The 25491-nt window shown below is 41.5% G+C and overlaps 1 protein-coding gene across 1 annotated transcript in view; it reads right to left on the reverse strand.

Annotated features, from left to right (window-relative positions):
• Positions 1-25491, reverse strand: part of KREMEN1 (kringle containing transmembrane protein 1) — a 212612-nt gene that overhangs the window by 51554 nt on the left and 135567 nt on the right. The window contains exon 4 of the mRNA XM_073625455.1: positions 9399-9523. Coding sequence (XP_073481556.1) covers positions 9399-9523 — 125 coding nt within the window. The remainder of the gene's footprint in view (positions 1-9398; positions 9524-25491) is intronic.

Below are 25491 nucleotides of genomic sequence, written 5' to 3' on the forward strand. Positions count from 1 at the left end.
CATGTTGATGAGGACAAGGGCCTCTTCCCGACAACCCTGGCCGTTGGTTGTCGGGGTCTGCGGGCGGGGGGCTTATCGGAATCCGGGAGCCCCCTTTAATAAGGGAGCCCCCAGATCCCGGCCCCCCACCCTATGTGAATGAGTATGGGGTACAGCGTACCCCTACCCATTCACCTAGGAAAAAAGTGTCAATTTAAAAAAAAACACTACACAGATTTTTAAAGCATTTTATTAGACAGCTCCGGGGGTCTTCTTCCGACTTCGGGGGTCTCTCCGGTTCTTCTCCACGCTCTCCGGATCTTCTGCCGGGCTCCTCCGCTCTCTTCTGCTCTTTTGCCGCTCTTTTGCTAAAGCGGAGGAGCCTGGTCTTCAATCTTCTGCCTTCTGCCTTCTGCCTTCTGCCCTCTTCTCCTGATGTTGACACGACGCTCTCTGGGGCTAGAATGCTCTCTGTGCGCTCTGCTCTGACTTATATAGGCGGTGACCCCGCCCCCTTATGCCGTCACAGTCCCTGGGCATGCTGGGACTGTGACGTTTTAGGGGGCGTGGTCATCACCCGATGACCACGCCCCCTTATGCCGTCATAGTCCCAGCATGCCCAGGGACTGTGACGGCATAAGGGGGCGGGGTCACCGCCTATATAAGTCAGAGCAGAGCGCACAGAGAGCATTCTAGCCCCAGAGAGCGTCGTGTCAACATCAGGAGAAGAGGGCAGAAGGCAGAAGGCAGAAGATTGAAGACCAGGCTCCTCCGCTTTAGCAAAAGAGCGGCAAAAGAGCAGAAGAGAGCGGAGGAGCCCGGCAGAAGATCCGGAGAGCGTGGAGAAGAACCGGAGAGACCCCCGAAGTCGGAAGAAGACCCCCGGAGCTGTCTAATAAAATGCTTTAAAAATCTGTGTAGTGTTTTTTTTTAAATTGACACTTTTTTCCTAGGTGAATGGGTAGGGGTACGCTGTACCCCATACTCATTCACATAGGGTGGGGGGCCGGGATCTGGGGGCTCCCTTATTAAAGGGGGCTCCCGGATTCCGATAAGCCCCCCGCCCGCAGACCCCGACAACCAACGGCCAGGGTTGTCGGGAAGAGGCCCTTGTCCTCATCAACATGGGGACAAGGTGCTTTGGGGTGGGGGGGCCGCAGCGCGCCCCCCTCCCCCAAGGCAACAACCCCCCATGTTGAGGGCATGCGGCCTGGTACGGTTCAGGAGGGGGGGGCGCTCGCTCGTCCCCACCCCCATTCCTGTCCGGCCGGGCTGCGTGCTCGGATAAGGGTCTGGTATGGATTGGGGGGACTTCCCACGCCGCTTTTTCGGCGTAGGGGGTTCCCCTCAAGTTCCATACCAGACCCAAGGGCCTGGTATGCTCTTGGAGGGGGAACCCATGCCGGATTTTTATCTAAAATTTGGCGCGGAGTTCCCCCTCAAGATCATCTGAGCACAAGTCGCGTGCCGAAGTCGGATCATGCGAGACGGCAATCCGACTTTGATCCGACTTCAATGATAGTCAATAGGCTGAAGTAGGATCAAAGTCGGACCAAAGTAGTACAGGGAGCATTTCTAAAGTCGGAACGACTTGTGTCGGACCAGTTAGGACGGCTCCCATAGGGAAACATTAAATTTCACACGTCATGCGACATGAGCTCCCAATGTCGGAGCGTTTGTCGGACCAGTGTGAACCCAGCCTAATGCATAAAATGCATTAAGGTGAAAAACCATGAGAATTTACAATCCCTTTAAAGCATCTGTAAAACTTGTCCATAATTGATCAATCTTGGGTTGGCATCCCTGTTTCCTCTCTCTCCCTCTGCGGGGGGGGGGTGGTATAGAAGACTGGAATTAAATCAGATTCTGGTGGATACGGTATGCTAGTTCTACATGAATGTAAATGTAATGGTTCTGAATGAATACATAACAGGTTTTAAAGATACTTTTTCAAAGATCATAACAATTTATTACAAATATTTATTCAAATATGATGGCAATCCTCACATTTAACTAAAATAGAACTACCTTGAAAATCAGAATATCATCTATCATTTCTTGTGACAGTTTATTTATGCCGTTAGTAAAAATCACTTCAAACATCCACCGAAGCACATGGGTATGAAATATGACCGGTCTGAGTAGTGTGAATTGAAATGTCATGGTAAGGAAGCCACTCCCTCTGTGGAGCTGATTTACACATGTACAATAAAACCCTGTCAGTCATCTTTACACCTGCCTCTATACTAGCTTCAGGTAGAATCATAGCATCTGCCTTACACTGCATTTTTTTAAGGTTGTTCACCATTAAGGCTCGGTTCACACCTATGCATTTTTAATGCCTTTTGCAGAAACGTACTACAGTCCATTAAACACGGTTTCCTATGGGACACATTCACATCTATGCTTTTTTTAGCAGCTGTCTTTTTGGAAAGTGTCAGGGCATTTTTTTAAAGCAAAACGGTGCATTTTTGGTTCAAAAGACTTCAATGGAGAAGCTGCTGAGAAGCATGTAGTGCAGTGAGTTTTTTAGTCTACCCAACAACAAATTGGGCAAAAAAAAAAAAAAGCATAAAAATGCAAAACGCCTCAAAATACGCACAAAAAATGTTTCAAAAACGCGCATGAAAAAAACGCAAAATGCAAAAGAAAAAGCACTGCAGAAACGGATCAAAAGCAAACTGCATAAGTGTGAACTGAGCCTTAAGCCTCGTAAACACAATTAGATTTTCTGCAGACAAAGCGTCAGACTTTTGTCCGAAGGGCATGTCCCTGGATTTTGTCTTGCATACAAACAGTACACAATTGTCGGCCAACAAACATGAACGTAGTGACATACTAGACGTACTACGAGCCGATAAAGAGGAGGTTCAATTGTCTGGCGCAACCCTTTGGGCTCCTTCTGCTAATTTCCTGCTAGTAGAAGTTTGGTGAGTGTTGATTTGCGCTTTTCATTTTGCGCTTTTTAGTTTGTTTCTGAACGGCCGTTTATCAATCAGACATGTTGCCGAATCGGAGGAGATAACGTGTTATTTATTATTGGCCTTGGAGTTATTGCTTTGACCCAAGTCCAGTCCAGGAACAGGAGGAGGAGGATTTCTTGGACCAAAAATTGGTTGCTTTATTAATTGTGACCAATTATGTCAAATGCCTTTGCTGCGGGAGCTCCAGGAGAATAATCCCGATGATTTTTGGAATTATCTCCGGATGACGGACCCCTGCTTTCACCAACTCTTGGCATTGTTGACCCCCTATATTAAGAAGCAGGACACATGCAAGAGGCTTTTATTTTATTTTTTGGTTGAATAATGATTTGATTTGGTATATTTTCTATATTTTTGAATGCATAGAATGTACTTTTTGGTTAAGTTCTATTGGCAGATAACATGTCTAATTTTATTAGTTTTTTTTAATGCGCAATAAAAAAAATTGTGGGGAATAATACTTAGCTATGTGTTTTACTTCAAATGACAGTTTGGGAGTAGGCAGTTACAGTTCAAAAAAATACAATGTAAAATTAACAATGGACACCAACATATTGTATCTTTGATCTTAAAAACTACGGGATAATGGTGTTGTAACAAAAAAAAAAAAAAAGCATAATATTCTTGATATCATTAGAAAATAAAAGCCTTTTAAAATATGTTTGGCAGAACTCCATCAATATCACTAGCAAAGCAGCTTCATTATTATCCCATTAAAGAAGAGAATGTGCGAGATTTCATAATTTGCCGCGTCACGAATGTTAATTCTCCATTACGAGTACTAGTTTACAAGACCGTCTGCTTCTGGCTCGTCCTTGCTTCCGAGTATGCGTGTTTGTACTTTGGACTTTTGTCCGACAGACTTGTGTACACACGACCAGAAATTTTGTCATTTGTCTGCGGAAAATTGTCTGCGGAAAATTTTAAAGCCTGTCATCCAACATTTGTCCGTGGAAAATCCAACAATTATTGTCCGATGAAGCGTACAAACGGTCGTCTTTTCCGTAAACAGCCTGTCATCACACAATTCCCGTCAGAAAATCCAATCGTGTGTACGCGGCTTTAGGCTTCATTAACATGGTCGATCAAGGCCAGACACCAACAAAAATTCAGCATACAACTGCGCAGGAATCACAGGTGCTCGTAATTAACCACGGCCAAGACACCCACACAAAGCAATAACAGGCTGAGAGCTACCCCTGTCCAAGGAGAGATTGGACCTAGAAGCTGTTTCATAAGGCCATAGCATTTTAATGCAGTCATATATACTTTCTAGGCAACTGCTGCACTCCCAGTCGGCTTTTTTAGAACCCTTTCACAGTGAAGACCACCCGACACTAGCGGTAAAACGCCATTTGTTTTAGCGGCGCCTTACCGGCGATGTATGGGCGGGAGTGGGGTGCTTTAACCCCAAAGAAGGGGTTAACAAGGGGTTTAAAGTGCCCGAAAAGCGATTTGCAAGCACTTCGGCAGCGCTGACCATTGATTTCAATGGCAGGGGCGGTTTAGCAGCGGTGTATACACCGCTCCCCGACCTCACCAAAGACGCTGCTTGCAGGGCTTTTTTTTCCGTCCTGCAAGCGCACCACTCCAGTGTGTAAGCACTCGGGCTTTCACACTGGGGAAGCATGGGAGCCAGTTTACAGACGATTTACAGGTGCTATTTTTAGCGCCAAAACATCTGTAAAGTGCTTTCAGTGTGAAAGGGGTCTAAGTGGCCCCTATGCAATATGCACTTCTCCTTAAAGAATTCTATATATGTTTATGCAACAATATGATCATTCAATAAAATGATTGTTTCAATTAAACAAATGTATCTTACAAATTATCCAAAAGTTAATCAAATAAACAATATTTTTTATTCAAGGTTAATAATTAGAACTGGCAAAAAATCCGATTGATTATAACTGTTTTGAGAGAAACGTTTAAACAATCACATCATTTCTCTTTACATGTGTGGTAAGCATAAGAAAAACTGTCATCCTTTTGTGCTAGTAGTTCATTTTTAGGGGCATGGACCCACAACAGGTAAATTGTATGTTGTGTACTATTCCAGAAAAAAAAAAATTAAGTCAGGGGTGGAAAAACCAAGCACCTTAATTGGTGGCAATCTGGACCTTTTTACTTTACACATGTTTACTCTCAATGTGGGAAGCACACTAGGCAGGCAGCTGGGTTCCAGTCCTGACAGCCCTGCGTTTTTAGGCCATGATTTATGGTGCATATACATCCAGTACTGCAGGCAATGTACCAACTGAAGCGGGTGTCTCATTTCTCCCGTGACCCTGCAAAGCTGGCCATCGCGAGTACACAAGCTTTTCACAGAGGGAGAGCTGCCTGTCAGTTTCTGAGAGAGGGGGATTTCCCCTTCCCTTTTCTCTTCACTTACTGCATGTTAACACAGGCATCTGCTCACTCTCTGCCTTCCTCTCATGTGCTCCTATTGGCAGGAGAGGAGCCAATTAAAGGCACAGTTACAGCAGCCAATCAGATGGACTGTACTAAGCTGAAGGAAGCCGCTGCAAAGCACTCTGGAATATGAAGTTTCAGCACAGAGCGGCCTCACTGACTTTTAAAGAAGCAGGACTACAAATCCCAGCAAGCTCCGCTGGCAGGAAAGGAGAGACTCCATTTTGGTTCTCTGAGGAGAAGTCAGTCAGCATGAGGCGGAGGTTGAGATCAGACCTGAGGGAGAGATGCTGTCTCTCAGGTGATTTTCCTGCACAATTCAGGCCTCCGCCGCCAGTTGGGACATCCAGCCTGAGAGAAAGGAATCCCAGGTGCACATCCAGGCGCATCTGCACTGACAGTGAAGCTTTCCAGTGTGAGGTGACCAGTCGGGTCACCAGAAGAGCCTGTTATTCCACAATGTTTTGTTTGGGCCTTGACCGCAGGATTTGGTGAGAGAGCTTTTGCCCATTTGCAGGAACCAGGGACACTGCACCACAGAAGGAGTTAATTTAACACTGTATACCTCATTGCCAGTAGTCATCTTGCTGACACTTGTAGTGTCACAGGGATAAAGGATAAGGCCATCCATTTCTGGGGACACTGTATACAGACATCATTGTCCTTTCACCCTGCTGAGAAAGATCCTGCCTGCTTCACTTGATAATCTGGGCCAGTTGTATTGTTTGGCCCTGCTATCCAGGAGTTTAAGTGCACCAATGAAAGTGGCTAGCTGAAGACACTAAGTTTTATCTTTTCTTCAAAAGGACTGAAGCTACTAGTGCCATACGGATCCGCACACACATATTCAGGGCTCTGTATAAGCAGTGGGTGTGTGGGACAGTTTATCTAGGAGGTTAAGCCATTGCATGTTGATTTGAATAAAGTGTTTAAAGCTGGGCCTGTGGTGTCAGGGGACAGAGGAGAGAAGCCTGGCACAAAGAGGGCCATTCCTCTGCTCTTCTCCTGCCTGGACTCATAGAGCCAACCTGGGTAAAGATAACCAATCCAATTTAAAGTGTGATATTGTACTTTATTTACCATTTAGGTGTGTCTCTGCTCTTGGGGACATTCTCAGGTTTGGAATTCCCTGAAAGCAGCTTGAATATAGGATAGAGAGCTATATTGCTCTTAAATCTCAGTTATTGCTCTCTAGTTGATTACTTGAATATATATACTGTTACTGTCTGTTATTCTTTCACAGAAATATTGCAGTAAAGACAATTTCTGTGTTTTATCATAACGTGTGTGTTTCTCAATGGTCATTGCACTTACACTATTGCCAGATGTGCCGAGGGGGCTGAGGCTGTTGTTAGGGTTGAGAGGCAGAGTAACGGACTGAACAAACAAAAGCAGCTCCTTCAAGGGTATCGCTACACAACATTTGTGCATTGCTGGAAATACCCTTTAAATGAAAGACCTTTAAAACACCTCTGAATAGTGGGAAACATAGGATTTCCAGAGAGATGCTCGGGGAACATGACAATGATTGCATTGTTAAGAAGTCCTGCTCATGCCATTCAAAAGTAGTGGGTTTTCATAGTTTTTGAAGGATCTTAGATCCCCAGTAATATATATAATAAGACATTAAACTATTTGGCTGGGTTCACACATGTACGGCTGCGGTTTGCAATCCAGAGTCCGGTGCGGTTTTGTTCACCATATCAGGTGCAAATTTTACTTGAATTTGCACCTAAACAGGACCCAAAATCTCACAGGACCCTTTTAAAAACCACACCGCGGCCTCCCCGCACATGTGTGAACTGGCATAATTGAAAGCCGGTCCGATTCACATGTTATGCAAATTGGATGCAGTTCAAAACGCATCCAATTCACATATATGTGAACTGAGTCTCAATGTATTGTAAACATGCAGTAAAAGAGCTTTAAAACAAGCACCCACTCACTTCTCTAGCTGCTTTTATTGTGAAGTTATTTATTCTCAAACATCCTCAAAGATCACAACAAAGACTCTAGAGTTTGGTTCCAACAACATAGAAATCACTGTTGTTCGTTTACATAAGTGGGTTGGCAGCCTACTAAAATCAATTAAATGCTAAGATTTCAGAGTCTAAATTGTAAAATTTGTATATAATCACTTAACTGCTTGCCAAGCAGTTGCCGTCATTTTACTGCAGCAAGTTGGCACGGCTGTGCGAATCACCGTAGGTTTACATCGTCCGCTTTAAGAGCAATAGCAGGCACGCAACGCCAGAGCCAATGTGTGTGGCTGACGGCCGCGATATCCGCCGACCACCCGCGAATGCTCCACAGAGAGCCAGAATGGGGATCTGTCAATGTAAACAAACAGATCCCTTCTACAGGGAAGTAGAGAGAGATCTGCTGTTCCTAGTGATTAGGAAAGCGATCTCTCTCCTCCTCCACTCAGTACACTCCCCCCACAGTTAGAAACACCTCCCTAGGGAACACTTAACCCCTTGATTGCCCCTAGTGTTAACCCCTTCCCTGCCAGTGTCATGTATACAATAATCAGTGGCTATTTGTAGCACTAATTGCTGTATAAGTGTCACTGGCCCCAAAAAAATGTCAAAAGTGTCCGATCTGTCAGCTGCAATGTCGCAGTCCTGCTAAAAAACGCTGATCACTGCCATTACTAGCAAAAAAATAATAAAAATGCCATAAATATATCCCCTATAATTTTGTGCAAACCAATGAATGTACGCTTATTGTGATTTGTTTTACCAAAAATATGTAGAAGAATATATATTGGCCTAAACTGATGAAGAAATGTGTTTTTTTTTGGGGGGGGGGGGATATTTATTATAGCAAAAAGTAAAAAATATTCTGTTTTTTTCAAAATTGTCGCTCTTTTTTTGTTTATAGCACAAAAAATTAAAACCACAGAGGTGATCAAATACCACCAAAAGAAAGCTCTATTAGTGGGGAAAAAAAGGACATCAATTTTGTTTGTGTGCAACATCGCATGACCGCACAATTGTCAGTTAAAACGACGCAGTGCTGTATCGCAAAAAATGGCTTGGTCATTAAGGGGATAAATCCTTCTGGGGCTGAAATGGTTAAAGCGTAACTTCACTTCTGTTGTAAAAAAAAAAAAAAAAAAATTGTTAATGATTTCCACCTGTTTCTGCTCTAAAGAAAAAGCTGTTTTCTCTTTTTTGTCTTTCGGATGCTGATTCTGAATGGGAGTGACTTTTTCATTATTGAACAGCTGATGCACCTGCAGTGCTCTAATAGGGAAAGCTGGATGAACTGCATCTATTTAGAAGTGATTAACCCTTTAGGAGTATCTCACCAAAAATTATTTGTTTATTGCAGAGGATTCCTAAAATCTGACTTGTATCTTAGTACAGACTTCTGGGAAAATCAGCCAATCACGCAAGCAGGAAATAAGATTTCTGTGGGTGTTCCGTATCCATACACCTGCTGTGTAATGAAGACGTCCAAGTTGCCATATTGCATTGAGTTTTACTAAAAATTAATTACAGCACTGCAGATTAAAACGGAAAGGTAATTTTAAATAACATTCAATTACAACATGGCTTGTGTCACAATTATATATGCTATATTCTTTTTTAATTTGATATATTTTTTCCCACTTCACCGAGTCGACTGCTGCTGCTAGTTATTAGAAGAAGTGTGGAAGGTGGGGACTTAGCCGTATGTCTACACTCTCCAGCAAAGAAAAAATCCCTTTAATTAGCTCTAGTATCCAGTTTTTACCCCCACAATTAAAGGTTTTATTAGATTTCTTTAATTTTGTGAAACTCCAAGAGCATTCAACAATATATTTCCACATATATTGTTGTTTGTAAGCCAAGAGTATGTTTGGTGAGGTCCCTTGAAATATTATATTGTCAGTCACCTGTGGCAAATTTGTTTGCACAAGATCATATTAACATAATCTGACATCAGCCATATGCTAAACAAAGTTAAAGTACCAGAACATTCAGGGAAGGAGATGTTATAAACATTGCAAATAAATTCAAATGAGGGTGGAAGCTGTACCTTGTATTTCTGTCTCCGGCACATGGTAATACAAGATTGTATTGTCTGTTTATTGGACGTCTCACTCATGCCAGTCAAAGGAGGTGGATTTCCATGGTCTTTGAAGCATCCCAGATTCCCAGGCACTGAAAAAGAATTACAAAGCTTTAGTTTTTTCAAAGCAAAACTTGGAACATTGTATATATAGCCCTTGTGGGATTTTCAGAGAGAAGAACACATCAACACAGGACAATTATAGCACAGTTAGTCCACAGCCTCACCCTACAGAGCAGACAGATTCCATAGCGGTTGCATAACGTTACACCTAGAATAACTGTAGCTGATGGAACTAAATTATATGCTACGAGTCAACACAACTGCTCGGGGAAGAGACACAGAACATATACAATAAACATTGGCCTAAAAAAGGCCTCAATGTATGATGAATTCTGTAGAGATAAAAGCATTGTATTGAATAGATCATTCAGTCACATGCATAGCATCCACTGAAAAGCTAAGAACACATGTAGTCTGAATTGAACATTCTATGTTGACAAACTTCCACCAACCAGGCTCAGACCTGCACTGGAAAAATAGAGCTGAAGAATTAAAGTTTGAATCATATTGGTAGACAAAAAAAAGAGTGCAACAATCTTGCACTGTAAAAAAAAAAACTTTATTACAATAAAAGTAAAGCCAATTATAATGTGCTGACATTTTCCTTCAGGAATAAGGCACTCTATAAACAGCCACCATAGTGAGAGGGAGCACTGACACTGGAGCCAGAAGTGAAGTGATGATAGCAGATGATTCCTCCTCTACCACCTCCTTGTAGATCCTCTCTATTCCTTCCAACTCACCTATCACACAGAGCTTCTGTCCTGTACAGGCAATACAATCTGCTTTGTTTTTATTGTAATAATGTTTTTTACTGCTCCAGATGATGCACTTCCTTCTTTTTTGCCTTTCAATTAACATGCAAGAAACAGTTTCACATTTAAAGGTGATCACATAGAGGAATGCCATGTTTACCAACCATATCAAAGTAAAGGGACACCCCAGAAGCAATAATGTCTTGTTATTGAATGCAGATTATCTATTAATAGGTAACATCTCATTTTGAAGCCAGTATTTCACTCTTAGTCAACACAGTGGTCATGTTACATGTAAACCTATTGAAGACATGCATGCGTATATGATATTTGCTTTGAAAACACTGCATTGGTTCTTTGAGTATCATGTAACAGTCCACGCTATGGGAACAGAAAAACATCAGGTCACAACCATGAACATATCAGTGTTCCTGGAAAGCCTGGAAAACCCCTTATAATGTAATAAGTAAGGCATGAAACAATGTACTATAAACAGTGTTCCAATTCTGGCTTGTGCCCCCAACAAAGGATTTCCTCTCATTTCATGTTTTGTCTGTGTGAGGAGAAACCTCTGAAAGAGACACATTATTAGTATTAGGGGAAAAAAAACATGCATGTGTAAATGCAAACAGTTTTCTGAAGACAAGCAGACTAAGGACATGGATTACTGGAACCATGTCCTGTGGTCTGATGAGATCAAGATAAACTTATTTGGTTTAGATCAGTGGTTCTCAACCTGGGGGTCGGGACCCCCTCGGGGGTCAAATGATGATTTGTCAGGGGTCACCGAATCCTGAGCTGTTGCTGTAGCCCATGCTGCTCTCCCAGCCTTTTCGCAGCCGCCCAGCTGGGCTGTTCCTGGAGCCCGCGGCCGCCCACTCAGCCTCTTCGCAACTGCCCATTCAGTTCACGGCATGGCTGGGGGGCAGAGACTAGAGGTCAGCTGACTGGTGAGGAATGTGAAGTGAGAGGGTGTGGAGGAGACCCTCTCTCCTGATTTGGGCATAGGTGTCACTGCTACAGGACACCACAAAGTCGGAGACACAGTGAGTAACACTACCTGTGATTATAGTTGCCATTAAAAGTCCCCACTACAATTCTCAGATCAGCAGATGACCTTGATCAAGAGCACCTAAGTTGGATGATCAGAACTACCCCCAGCACTGCCACTGATCCTACCCCCCACCAAGGAGTAAGAGAAGGCAGAAAAATAGAGAATACATGAAAGGGAGAGGAAAAGAGGGGGAGGAACAAAAAAAAGGAGAGAAAGAATAACAGAAATAACAAGAAAGCCAGCTAGAGAGAGGGATGGGGAAAAAAAAAAACAAGAAATTAGGATAGAGAGAGGTAAAAGGAGAACAAAGAGTGGTACATCCTAAAATGTACCATAAGGGGTTTTAATACTGTACGAGTGAAAGGGACTCAGGGGGAGCTAAATATCCGTGGGTTAGGGGCACGAATTACTTGTCTTGCCTTGGGTGCTGACAACCCACGCTACAAAAATAATTTTACTGTTACGGGTCCCCACAACCTGGGAAATTTTATCAAGAGGTCACGGCATTAGAGAGGTTGAGAACCACTGGTTTAGATGGTGTCAGGCGTGTGTGGTGGCAACCAGGTAAGGAGTACAAAGATAAGTGTGTCTTGCCTACAGTCAAGCATGGTGGTGGGAGTGTCATGGTCTAGGGCTGCATGAATGTTGCCGGCACTGGGGAGATACAGTTCATTGAGGGAACCATGAATGCCAACATGTACTGTGACATACTGAAGAGAGCATTATCCCCTCCCTTTGAAGCAGGGCAGTATTCCAACATAACAACCCCAAACACAAGCTGAAGGTAAAGGTGATGGACTGGCCAAGCATATCTCCAGACCTAAATCCTATTGAGCATCTGTAAGGCATCCTCAAACGGAAGGTGGAGAAGCACAAGGTCTCTAAAATCCACCAGCTCCATGATGTCGTCATGGAGGAGTGGAAGAGGACTCCAGTGGCAACCTGTGAAGCTCTTGTGAATGCCATGCCCAAGAGGGTTGAGGCAGTGCTGGAAAATAATGGTGGACACACAAAATATTGACACTTTGGGCCCAATTTGGACATTTTCACTTAGGGGTGTACTCATTTTTGTTGCCAGCGGTTTCGGCATTAATGGCTGTGTGTTGAGTTATTTTGAGGGCACAGCAAATTTACACTGTTATACAAGCTGTGCACTCACTACTTTACATTGTAGAAAAGTAGAATTTCTTCAGTGTTGTCACATGAAAAGATATTATAAAATATTCACAAAAATGTGAGGGGTGCACTCACTTTTGTGAGATACTGTAGTACTTTTTAATAGGGGTTCCCTGATACTGGAAAGTTATTTCAAGGGTTCCTCTGCTACCATATATGCACATTTCTGCAAGGGCATATGTCTGAAAAGGAAAACAATGATGAGCAACCAGCAATGGGGTCTATTTATCAATATTTTCAACCAAGATTCCAATACCTTCCATATACTGCCCAACTTTCTAAAATGATACAGAGGGATACCTTTTAGGCACAAAGTATGTAGGCAGAGGGCATGTCCCTGCCATGGTCCCGGGTTGCATAGACCCTAAAGACCTAATATGTAGAAAATTATTTGCTAAACCACGCAAGTGCTATTTTGACGTCCTAGTTTTCTTTTATATTGCCTTTTCAAAATAACCAAATGTAAACCAAAAAGAGAGACAACTGAGGCTGCACAAGGGACAGAGGGATTTGGTCTCAAAAGTGGCCTGGTCCATCCAAATGAGGGAAACTTAAGAGCAATGCCTTTTACCTAATATTTACACAGTTAAAAAAAGAAGTGTAAAAGTTGTGTGACTCTTAATTAAAAACATTGATAAATATCCCCCAATGCTTATAACAGGAGCAGATTATATACACCTAATTAACATAATAACTTAACTTGAAATCTCTATATCTACTCCTGAGTTGCAATAAGAGAAAGAAAAGTAACCTTGATCTGCATTTTTTGTTTCTGCTAATGTCATAACTAATGAAGAAAAGAGGTTTTTAATCATCTGGTGCATATATAATAATTGAAAAACAAATGCAAAAGCAGCTGGAATATCTACACGGGAAGACCATTATGTTTTACGGTTGCAAAATATTTAGTAATCCTAAATGCAATTTAGTAATCCCTGAATAGTTAAGTTATTAATAACTAGGCTTTTTTTTCAGACCGATGACGTTTGGTAAGTTCTATTGATATTTGCACTAGCTATTCATCATGTTGCATCCAAGCAGATATGAAAAACAAATAAGTTGTGTCTTTAGGTAGACACTGTAATTGTCAGCGACTGTGACATGACTATCTAATTGAAAGTGCATGTTCTGCATTGCAGTATTCTGAACACATTTTACTCTAGTTGGATCTCAAAGCCACTCTCCAGCTGGACAGAGCTGCATTACCAATCCCAGGTCTCTGCTTTCACTGCTCTGTATCACAAGTTACTTGACAGATGCCACATGATTCTTTCCTCCACCCATCTCTACTGGGATTTCCAATATAAACATTGTCACACCGATGGGACCGTTTTTGATTTTAGACTAATCTCATAGTCAGGAAAACCCATTTGCAGGCTTTGCTCACTTTTCATTGTCATTGTATTATCAAAGATCTTTAGAGACACAAAGATCATTACTTGTGTCATCAAAGGTGTTTATTTTTAATTTTTGGAATGTGACACAACTGTCTTAACTATATATCCTGTTTTGAGGAAATATATTATTGGTAAATTGCTGGCCAAAAATAAATGGTTAGCTGCCTTTAATACAAATGAAACAACAAAAATGTACTGCTATCCATGGCAATCACTAGATATTATAATTAATTTCACATCCTACACTGAAAAAATTATATCCAGAATCTGATCGTTTGGTATGGAAACTTAATTTGCCTGTATGTAGGTTTTATCAATAAGACCTGGTGTTGTATAATTTATCGAATGCCACCTTCAAACCATTTTGTTTCAGGATATCAGAGTTGCAGTATTTTCAAGGGCTGTTAGGATTTGACTCAACACCACTCCCTTTGTCCACTGGATCCCCCAAAAATATCCCAGTACTTCCAGGTGTGGGGAAGAACGTGACTCGTTCCCTTCATAGCCCCACAGTGTAGTGCCTGGTGGCCAATAACCAGGCCTTAGCTGTCAAATGAGCAACACGTCTGCTTGTCCTAACTGCGTACAGGAGAGGCTTGCTTTAAACATTAACTATAAGGTTACAGAGTATTTATGGTGTATACATTATATATTATTTATTTGAATAGAATATGGAATGGTTAAAACCCTTTAAGGGTTTTTTAGCCATTTATGCTCTATTGTCCCGGGGGCACAGCAGGAGGTAAGAAGAAATCTCTGCAAAGTGATTGGAAATCCCAATAGAAAGTTGTCATCAGAACAGTTCCCCCATTTGAACATCTTCCCTCACCTACTATTCTAGTGACAACTATAAAATATTACATTCACCCTAGCTTTCCGTATCAGTGAAAATAGTCACAAGGACAGGTTTCCCCACAGCAAGGATACCGATAGCAATAAAAAACTGACAAGGCTTCTAACCCTTCCCTACCATATGCAAACTTAGAAAAAAAATGTTTTGATAAATATACAGTACAGTACTAGTGCAGGGTTAAGAGTTGGGGTCATATGAAAGGTTAGGCATGAGTTCCGTCGTCATCTGTTTTTGGCACTGCAGTGTACCATGGGCCCTGACTTTTTTTAATCATTCCACAGCCCTATTAGATATGTAGTTTATTAAGCCACAGTTCTGTTCCCCACCTCTACTGCCTGAGGCTATTAGATAATTCTGCTACATACCAGAGATTCTTATATACTATTAACAAGTCAATGTGAATGACGCAGCTCCATTTACAGCGTGTTTATGGATCATTTTACTGTTCTTAGTTTATTAACAGATTTTGACAGACATCAATAGGATGTATGTCAGTAAAATAAACATAGTGAAGAACAGCATTTATTGGCTCTAGAAGAACACTTAGGCTGAATATTTTAACAGATACATAATGCCAGGCACACTGAAGGTCCAACCGGATTATCACACTACAGAAACATGATGTACCAAAGCATGTCTGTCTGCACTCACAGTCACTGGAGTGAAACCCTCCTGTGTATGCTTTGAGAGCTCTGTCCACCAAGCTTTGATCTCGGCAAGCCTTTAAGAATATTGCTCTGTGTCTTAGATATTTGTCAGTATGACCACTGACACAAACCAAAACAGCAGATATGATTTGATCTTCTCCAGACTTTGATATGGCTATTTGGGAAAAAATTTGTAAAAAAGATTTGGTTTTGTTTAAAAGGTATTATGCCTAATGAAGAAACTTTACGAGTTAGACTATTCAAAACTATTAGTTCTCTTTGGGTAGATAATGGGAGCTTTAATCACCTGCTATGTGTAACCCTGGACTCTGAATTCTCCATTCGGCTCTGCTTCCAAACACTGTCCAAATTATGCTGTTTCTTCCTCCACATCTCCAAAACATACCCCTTCCTAATCAATGACACCATAAAGCTCCTAATTTACTCCCTGGTTATCTCTCACTTCAGCCATTGCAACTACATCCTTATTGGCTTACTTGTACACAGGCTATCCCCCCTTCAGTCCATCATGAATGTTTCTGCCAGACTCAGTCACCTTACCAACCGTTTAGTGTCTGCTACCCCTCTCTACCAATCCCCCCATTGGCTTCCCCTCACCCAACAAATAAAATTTAAAATACAAACAAAAACTTACAAAGCCATCCACAACTCTTACCACGAGCTACATCATTAACCTTGTCGCAAAATACCAACCAAACTGTTCTCTTTGCACCTCCTTAGGCCTCCTGCTCTCTAGATCTCTTGTCAACTCTTCCCATGCTCGCCTCCAGGACTCTCCAGAGATACTCCCATCCTCTGGAACACCTTACCCCAATCTGTCTGACTATCACTGAAAACCTATCTTTTTAGAGAAGCCTATCCTGCCTCCACCTAACAAATAAACATTTATTTTCTCCATCAGCTCATCCCCCACAGCTATTACCTTTTTGTATCACTTGACCCTCCCTCTTAAATTGTAAGCTCTAATGAGCAGGGTCCGCTAATTCCACTTGTATTGAACTGTCTTGTAACTGTACTGTCTGCTTTCATTTTGTACTGCACAAACTGTTGACACTATATAAATCCTATGTAATAATAATAATGTTTTCCAAGCACACTTACCAGCTGGCCTGCAAAAAAAGCAAATTTACACTGTCTAACCAAAAAAACTGAAAACAAATAACCGAGGTTTTAGCTGTACAACATTTGCAAACATATGTGGAAGCCACGCTGCCTCATCAAAGCCCCTCTGTGATAACAGATCCTAATGTTAATCTTTGAGCATCTCCATATTGGAGCATAAACAGGTGCATCTCATAAAATTCGAATATCATCAAAAAAGTTAATTTATTTCAGTAATTCAAAAAGTGAAACTCATAGATTTTATAAAGATGTAGCACACACAGAGTGATATATTTCAAGTATTTCTTTCTTTTAATTTTGATGATTTTGGCTTACATCTAGTGAAAATCCAAAATTCAGTATCTCAGAAAATTAGAATATTACATAAGACCAATAAAAAATGGATTTTTAATACAGAAATGTTGGTTTACTGAAAAGTATGTCCATGTACAGTATAGTCTGCACTCAATACTTGGTCGGGGCTCCTTTTGCATGAATTACTGCGTCAATGCAGCGTTGCATGGAGGTGATCAGCCTGTGGCACTGCTGAGGTGTTAAGGAAGCCCACGTTTCTTTGATAGCGGCTTTTAGCTCATCTGCATTGTTGGGTCTGGTGTCTCTCATCTTCCTCTTGAAAATACCCCACAGATTCTCTATGGGGTTTAGGCCAGGCGAGTTTGCTGGCTAATCAAGCACAGTGATACCATGATCATTAAACCAGGTATTGGTACTTTTGGCAGTGTGGGCAGGTGCCAAGTCCTTCTGGAAAATGAAATCAGCATCTCCATAAAGCTGGTCAGCAGAGGGAAGCATGACATGCTCTAGAATATTTGGTAGAGGGCTGCGCTGACTTTGGACTCGGTAAAACACAGTGGACCAGCACCAGCAGATGACATGGCTCCCCAAATCATCACTGACTGTGCAATCTTCACACTGGACCTCATGTAACTTGGATTCTGTGCCTCTCCATTCTTCCTCCAGACTCTGGGACAGTGATGGCGAACCTTGGCACCCCTGATGTTTTGGAACTACATTTCCCATGATGCTCATGTACACTGCAGTGTAGTTGAGCATCATGGGAAATGTAGTTCCAAAACATCTGGGGTGCCAAGGTTCGCCATCACTGCTCTGGGACCTTGATTTCCAAATTAAATGCAACATTTTCCACAGTCCGTGATGATTTGGGGAGCCATGTCATCTGCTGGTGTTGGTCCATTGTGTTTTATCAAGTCCATGCAAAATACATGTAAAAGGAGCCCAACTAAGTATTGAAGTATTGAGTGGATACTATACTGTAGGCAGCCTGTCAAAATCTATCTTTTTTTCAGCCCATCACTAGGAGTTTCTTGTGCCAGTAGTGTATTATGGAAAAGGGTATAAATATTCAGGGATGGCTGATGCAAGCTCTCTTCCTCCCCGACTCTGGCCTAGGGAGAGTGCATGTGCTGCTTCTTTGGACCTGCCTGAAGGGGCCTGGGATGTGATTAGACCTGGAGCTGAGGCCTGGTGCTGCTGATCTTCACTGGATGCAGGGTGAAGTCTCATGGAGGTTGGTTGACTCTTCTACAGAAGATTAGGAACAGGATGGAGACGCAGAGGAGGATCCTACTGGTGGCATCTGCAGGGCTTTTACTCTGGAACCTCATGTGTGGGAGCTGGGTGCCTCTCCTGGAGATAAATGGTGCTGATCACATTGTTCACAGAAGGATGCTAAAACAGTGTTGGATTTGACTTAAAGGCTCTTTGTGTCTTGTGATAAGTGAAGTGACGGGCTCTGCTTTAATTCTAAGCATCTGCAACCCTAACCTTCGCTCCCATTGACTGGGAGTAATAAAATCCTTTTTTGTGTTTCCACCTAAAAGTGACTGTGCCTATCGTTCTACATGTCCCGCCATGCATAAGTGATTGACTCCTGAGGTGACCACTATGCTTTTGAGGGTCAGGGGGTGCCACAAACGGTACTAGCATTTAGTGCCCTGTGCGATAAGGGACGAAAGTCCAGAATGCAGAAGATGAAATTCTACTGGTGTATAGCCAGCTTTACAGTTTAACAGGCAGTGGTGGTGATGCTCATTCATTGTCCAATGAACAGGCTGGAGGTGGCAAGATGAAAGCTGCATTGCTAAACTAGGAAATAAGCATTTCACCTGTTCATGCCATGTGGCAGATATGTGAAAATCACACAATTGTCTGAAAGGACTAGAAATCCTTTGGAAGGTAAATCAGTAAACATATATTGCTTACATTTCAACATACTATGTGGCTGTTTGCCTAGAGTTCCACTTCACATTATCAAAGACATTATGCATGGAAAGTATTAGTTATCCAATTTCTTGAATCAGTTTCTGACAACACAGAGTAATGTTGCTTTAGGCATGCAGATTTCAGGGCCCTTTTCAAAATGCAGATGTATGGAAGCTGCAGGGCTCAACGGGGAGGTTTTTAAAAAGATGTTGTGTGATCCCAAGCTGTGAAGATCTTGGCAGGAATAGGTAAGCACATGGCTTGCTAGGGATAATGGAGGAGGGCATTGAGCCCTACTAAAGTGCATTAAAGGAACTGTGTTGCTGGAATAAAATCTGCAAAGAACACAGTTCATACAGTACCTCTCTCACCATTGATTTGCATTGTTTTGAATAAATGCACCTGCCAAAGAATCTTCACAATCTGACACTTCCAGGAGTGTCAGATCCCTGGTCCCGCTCTGTGCTATGTAATTTCTTTCAACAGCCTCTACAGAGCACATCAATGTCATAGGAGCAAGCAGTTAAAACTGATGACCATAACAAGGGACCACTCCCAGAAGTGAAGATTCTTTAGGGAGTCGTGTCTCTTCAGTGAAATGAAGATCAGAGCTGCAAGTGATAGGAGAGGTAAGTATTAAAAGAGAGGTAAGGACCAAACAATTATACTCACCTAGATGGATGCAGCATCGATCTAATGCTGCATCTGCCCCCTGATGGCCCTACAGTGAGAACTGAGCAATCAAACTCAGCTGATCGTTCAGTTCTTCCCTCCACTTTGAGCAGAGTGTAGTGACTGTCAGTCATGGGCTCTCTGCTCTCCCCTCCAGTGCTCACTGGAGTGTCAGGCTGTGGAGGGGGTGGGAGGGTCTGGCTTAGGCTCTCAGAGGATTGCAGAGAGACGGAGCTAGGTGCCTACAGTCCAGGCTTCTGGGTGGATCCTAACATTAAAGTTGGGATCTTTGCAGAGCCTGGACCGACTGAGTGACATCAGCCAAAAGTGGGCTTTAGCCTGCTGTCCACTGAAAACGGGTCACAGGAGTGGAGAACTAAGTGATCTCCTGTGATCTACAGGAGAAGTAGAGCCAAAATAGCTTTGGCTATACTCTTCCTTTAACTGTGTTCTTTGCAGGAGGCATTTATTTAAAGATCGTTCTAGTGATAGAATCGCTTAAAAGGTGCACTTACCCTCTAACTATTCTGTAATGGATTGTTTGTGTATGTGTAAATGCAAGACTATTTATAGCAATCATACACTGGAACAAGAGGTTTCAGACAGTACTTGTAAAGAAGGGCAGACTACACTGATCTGCCTTTCCCTGCAAATGGAAGTATAGCCCTGGAACTGCTGAATGTTACCGTGCATGTATCACAGTAGGTTACATTTTATTCAAGTTTACTGTGGCATTGACATGGGCATAGTCACTGTAGCACTGACAAATGTATTCACGGTCACTGCCATAGGCACAGTCATTCTAGAACTGATAAACACTTACTGTGGCAATGACAAAAATATTAATTGTATCAATGGAATGCATATCTAAAATATTCATATTCATTTTCTTATATGGTATATTTGCTTTACAAAACATCACACTTTTAGGAAAACTGCAGCAATAATCAGCCATATCAGCTATGCCGCTTGTCTGGCAATGTTAGCAATTCCTAACATATTGTTTCCTTCATTTTTGGGAACTTCTGTTGTTTGCATTAATATGCATATTAGGGTTTGACAGGAATATAATAGACAGAAAAGGAAATTACAAACCTAGTGGGAATTTTTTTCTGACACATTTGAAGATAATGGCTAGAGACAGTATTAACCTCATATTGTCTCAAACAAATAAGGACATGGTGATATTCAGTGCTGTCCAATATGTATACTCAACACCCTTCCAGATAGGCCAGAATAGCTTCAACAGTAAGCAATGTCCTTGAGTTATTCCCTATGGATGCCTATATCCTGTATATCCAATTTATGAATGCCAAGCTGAACTCATCATGCTGGCAAGGCGGGGGAACCTTTTAGTACAAGTCTGGCTGGCAGACTGGTACTGCTGGAATTAAGCTCCTGTAGATGCATACAGACTTCACTTCTATGCTTACCCAGGTTTATGCTGCACACTTGTGGTATGGTGGGGTTACTCTGGGTAATATCTTTCCATAATCATCTTAACTGAATGATCCCTTTATTCCATTCAACATCACCTATAGCATTGAGCTGATTTCTTTCCTGGATACAGAGGTCATTTTCAAGGATGCATTCAGATTTGTTTAAAAAAATCTACCAACAATAATCTTGTCCTACAATGGCTTCTATCCCAAGGGTGTATGTAATTCAGCAGCATGCAGCCAATTTTTCTGCATTAAATGTATTGTGAATGACGCTTCAGTTTTGGAGCAACTTCTGTCTGAAATTAAAGCGGTTGTATACCCTCAGAAAAAAAAAAAAAACGTTAAGAAAAGAAAACCCCTGTAAAGCAATGGCATAATGAGCTAGTATGCAGTGCATACTAGCTCATTATGAAATACATACCTTAGAACGAGGTCCCCGTATCGCAGGCCGGTCCATGCCGAGGGCAAATTGTCAGCTCCCTCGCCGTTGTTTGCGGCTCCGGCGCTGTGAGTGGCCGGTGCCGCGATGACTTCACTCCCGCGCATGCACGCGGGAGTCTTTTTCCCGGCAAGGTCCGGCAGCGTCTGCCGGACCTTCAGCCGGGCATTCACAGTGCATGCGCTGTTGATGTCAGCGGCTGCATGCAAAGGGAATATCTCCTAAACTGTACAGGTTTAGGAGATATTCATTTTACCTACAGGTAAGCCTTATTATAGGCTTACCTGTAGGTAGAAATAAAAAAGTGGGTATACAACCACTTTAAAAGAGAATCTTCAAGCTAGGGGCTACTCTAAGGGAATTTTAGATAACAAATGTGCTGCCATTTTAAAAAAAAAATCTCTCAGGATGTTATGTCACAATATCACATAACATAAAATGTATTATCCATCGTTAGGAAACATTGGTACCTACTAACAAGTATACCCCAACATCACTGAATTCCGAAATTATCCAGTTCAAGATTTTAGATCCAATTGAATAGTCAAAGTTGATTTAATGAAGTTGAAATATGTTCCTCCAGTGGCTAGTCACCACGTTTTTGGTGGAAATTGGAAAAAAGGATCATTGCCTAAAAAAATGTTCCTTCATGTTGAAAGGCAAGAGGCACACAGATTGATATACTTGTGGACTCAGGATCATAGTAGATTGCCAGTGAAACGTTATATTCTGCAGTATGTGTATCTCGAACCTGATCTAAAATTATGAAGGACGTCACATCCCTAAATTGAACTGGGGTGGGGAGACCATGAACATATTGAAGAAGGGAAAGGTGAAATGGATATACAAAACAGATGCACTGCCACCTTCTTGTATGAACAGGGACTATAATCGGTTTATATTTTTTTTGCATTCTATATTCATTGAAGCTTTGTATCACAGTTTACATTAGGAAAACAGAAAAATACAAATTATCCAAAAATAACAATAATCAAAAGAAAATATTCAAGGCTGCCAGGTAGGCTATACGGTATCAAACAGTGTTCTCAACAATATGAGATCCCTGATAGCACACATCACAAGTTTCAAATACTTTACATAAGTTATCTGTTTATACTTTTATAATGTATATGTATGCTGCTTTTATCTCAGTGATTCAAAAAGCACACTTTATGTACAAAGGTGTTTCATTTTTTTTCCTCGGTTTATTACTTCTCACAAAAAACATTGTGAAGGAGACCAATTTTATATTTTTTATCGTATTGCAAGGTTCATTGGTAACTATGGTAATGGGAATATGCACTTATGAGTTCTCTTATAGGATTGAAAGTTTTTATTATTTCCTTTGTAGATTCCCAGAATTCTGTTTAACTACATTTTGGAAGTGTAGGGTGGAGTGGCTGGTAAAAATGTTAATTTGAAGGACTTTTTGAAATATTTATTGGTAAAGAGCATCAAATACAACCATTTGTTGGCTCTATTTGATGTTCATGACCATTAAAAGTTTAAAAAAGTCCTTCAAGCGAGATGAACTTTTGTACCAGGAACGCCTCGGTATACATGCAAGAAGTTACTGTCATGTGAGCTCTCAAGCTCTACCTTTGTTGCTATCAGAAAGGTAGCAGCCTAGGACAAGAACAGGGTCCACCCATACTATATGCCAATCATGGATCTGCTTCTTTGAAGGAAAAACATTTTATGGTAGATCCATTGGACACTATTTTAATTTTTATCGTTCTAGCGCCATAACACACACATCATGCTTTTAACTACTTTTGTAATTGCTCACTGCTTCTCCTAGAAGATTGTACAGAGCTATAGGTCAAATTCAAAGTAGTCTTTTCCATTGCATATAACATTCAATTCTGATATTGCCAAAACTGGAATTGACCCATCAGGTAGGGTTACCATTAGTTTACTCTAAATGTAAAGGTTTATCATCTCAGAAAAGAAGCTTCCCTGCCTACATTAATTTAGTGTAGTGTACATCCTCTGGTCCTCCATATGTTATTAGTGGCAGTGGGTAGTGTATCCTGAGATAAATAAGGGACATGCGTTTTTGTCACGCTAGCTCATAGTGAATAATGGGCAGCCTGGAGAATGCACACATATCCATTAAGATTGTACTTTTAGATGTTTTATGGGGCTATTTTGAAAGGAGTAAAGTAATTTAGGAAGATTGTACAATTAAACATAGCTATTAATACCCTGTAATATTCTCAGCCACAACTATAAAAATGTCTCCACAGGTGGTTTGTCAGACATATCATTAAAATCTCATTTATGGGTTTAAAGTGTATTATGATATTCTAAAAATAACGTTCAGTTTTGTTTAAATAAAGTTACATCTTGAATCTGATGTTTGATTTGGCTCCGATGCTTGGAGGACAGTTTTGTAATACTATCATGTAACAGATGAAGGAGCTCTTAGAAGTAACATTTTGCTGAACCCCAAATGATTCACAATTATTACATGAACAATCAGTCAACCTTATTTAATGGAAACCAATCAGGTAAAATGCCTTTAAAATAATCTAGTGGCAAACTCCCACTGCATTAAAGTGACACTAAAAACCGGTTTAAAACATTTCTATTCATGTATGTATTCTAAAAGTATAACTAAAGGCAAAACATGTTTTTTAGTTTTGGATAGAGGGGAGGGGGGTTAGAATGCTTTTCAGTTTTTATTGTTCTCTGATACGGAGATTTGCCCTCTCTATCCTGTTTACCATTATCATTGACAGTGAAAATAAAATAAAAACCCAAATTTCGGGTTGTCCCCAGAAAGTCCCCAAGGAATTCCCTTAATTATCAGGGATTTCCACTCACTTCCTGTTTGGAAATTGGGATGGGAAGTGAAGGGAAATCTCCAAAACAAGACACAGATGGTGAAAAAAAAATCTGACAGGGGTTATAACCCTCCCTTGCTCTATCCAAAATGAAGAAACAAGTTTTGCCTAGAGTTCTATTTTAAAGCGGCGCTCCACCCAAAAGAGGAAGCTCCACTTGTTTGCTCCCCCCATGCCACATTTTGCATCTTTCGGGGGGAGCCTGTCCCCACTTCCGGGAGACCTCACCGTGGTAAGGTCCCCCAGAAGTTTGGCCCCCCTCCTCCTTACCCCGGAAGGATTTGTAGCTGCTGACTTTTAATTTTTTGGTGGGGGGGGGGGGCTGGAACTCCTTTTTAACTCAAAAAAGTACTTCCTATTGCTCCCGGCCTCCCTCAAATTTCCAAATTCTTTTTTTGTGCTGCTGTGATTCAACTTCCTATTAGAGGGTGGGGGGGGGGCTGGAACTCCTCTTTAACTCAAAAAAGTACTTCCTATTGCTCCCGGCCTCCCTCAAATTTGCAAATTCTTTTTTTTTTGCTGCTGTGATTCAACTTCCTATTAGAGGGTGGCTATGTTTTTTCCTTATGGTCATTCTGTAGGTAGGAAAGTAGCCACCACTTTTTGCTCACTTCCAAAATGAACTAAGGACTATGGGATTTGTAGTACATGACTGCAAGCAACATGCACTGCTTGTTCCAAAGAAAACAAGCTTTGGGGAATAAGATTCAGGAGCACATTGAGGATGTTTCAAGGAGGCAGAAAAACGCAATAAGAAACAATTTAATGAAAAATAGATTACAGGGCCATTAAGTAGTAGATATGTAGGAATTATTTTTGAAGAATAAGAATATAATTTAGTGTCACTTTAAGTATCCACTACATCTAATAGATTTATTTTATTTATTTATTTATTTCAGTTATTTATATAGCGCTGTCAATTTACTCAGCGCTTTACATATACATTGTACATTCACATCAGTCCCTACCCTCAAGGAGCTTACAATCTAAGGTCCCTAACTCACATTCATACATACTAGGGACAATTTAGACAGGATCCAATTAACCTATCAGCATGTCTTTGGGGTGTGGGAGGAAACCGGAGTACCCGGTGGAAACCCACGCAGGCACAGGGAGAACATGCAAACTTCAGGCAGGTAGTGTCGTGGTTGGGATTCGAACCAGCGACCCTACTTACTGCTTAATAGATGACAGAATAGGCTTGTACCTTTTCTGCAGTGAGGTCCCCTTGAAATGTATATGCAAATAGTCAACTTTACAAAGTTTCTTTGTACATATTCATAGACATGTCACCTCTCAGATGCCAATGTTTGGGCCAGATGTCTGGTAGTATAAGCCTTGAGCTTT

Source organism: Aquarana catesbeiana, linkage group LG01 (genome assembly GCF_042186555.1).
Source record: "Aquarana catesbeiana isolate 2022-GZ linkage group LG01, ASM4218655v1, whole genome shotgun sequence".
Taxonomy (NCBI): Eukaryota; Metazoa; Chordata; class Amphibia; order Anura; family Ranidae; genus Aquarana; species Aquarana catesbeiana.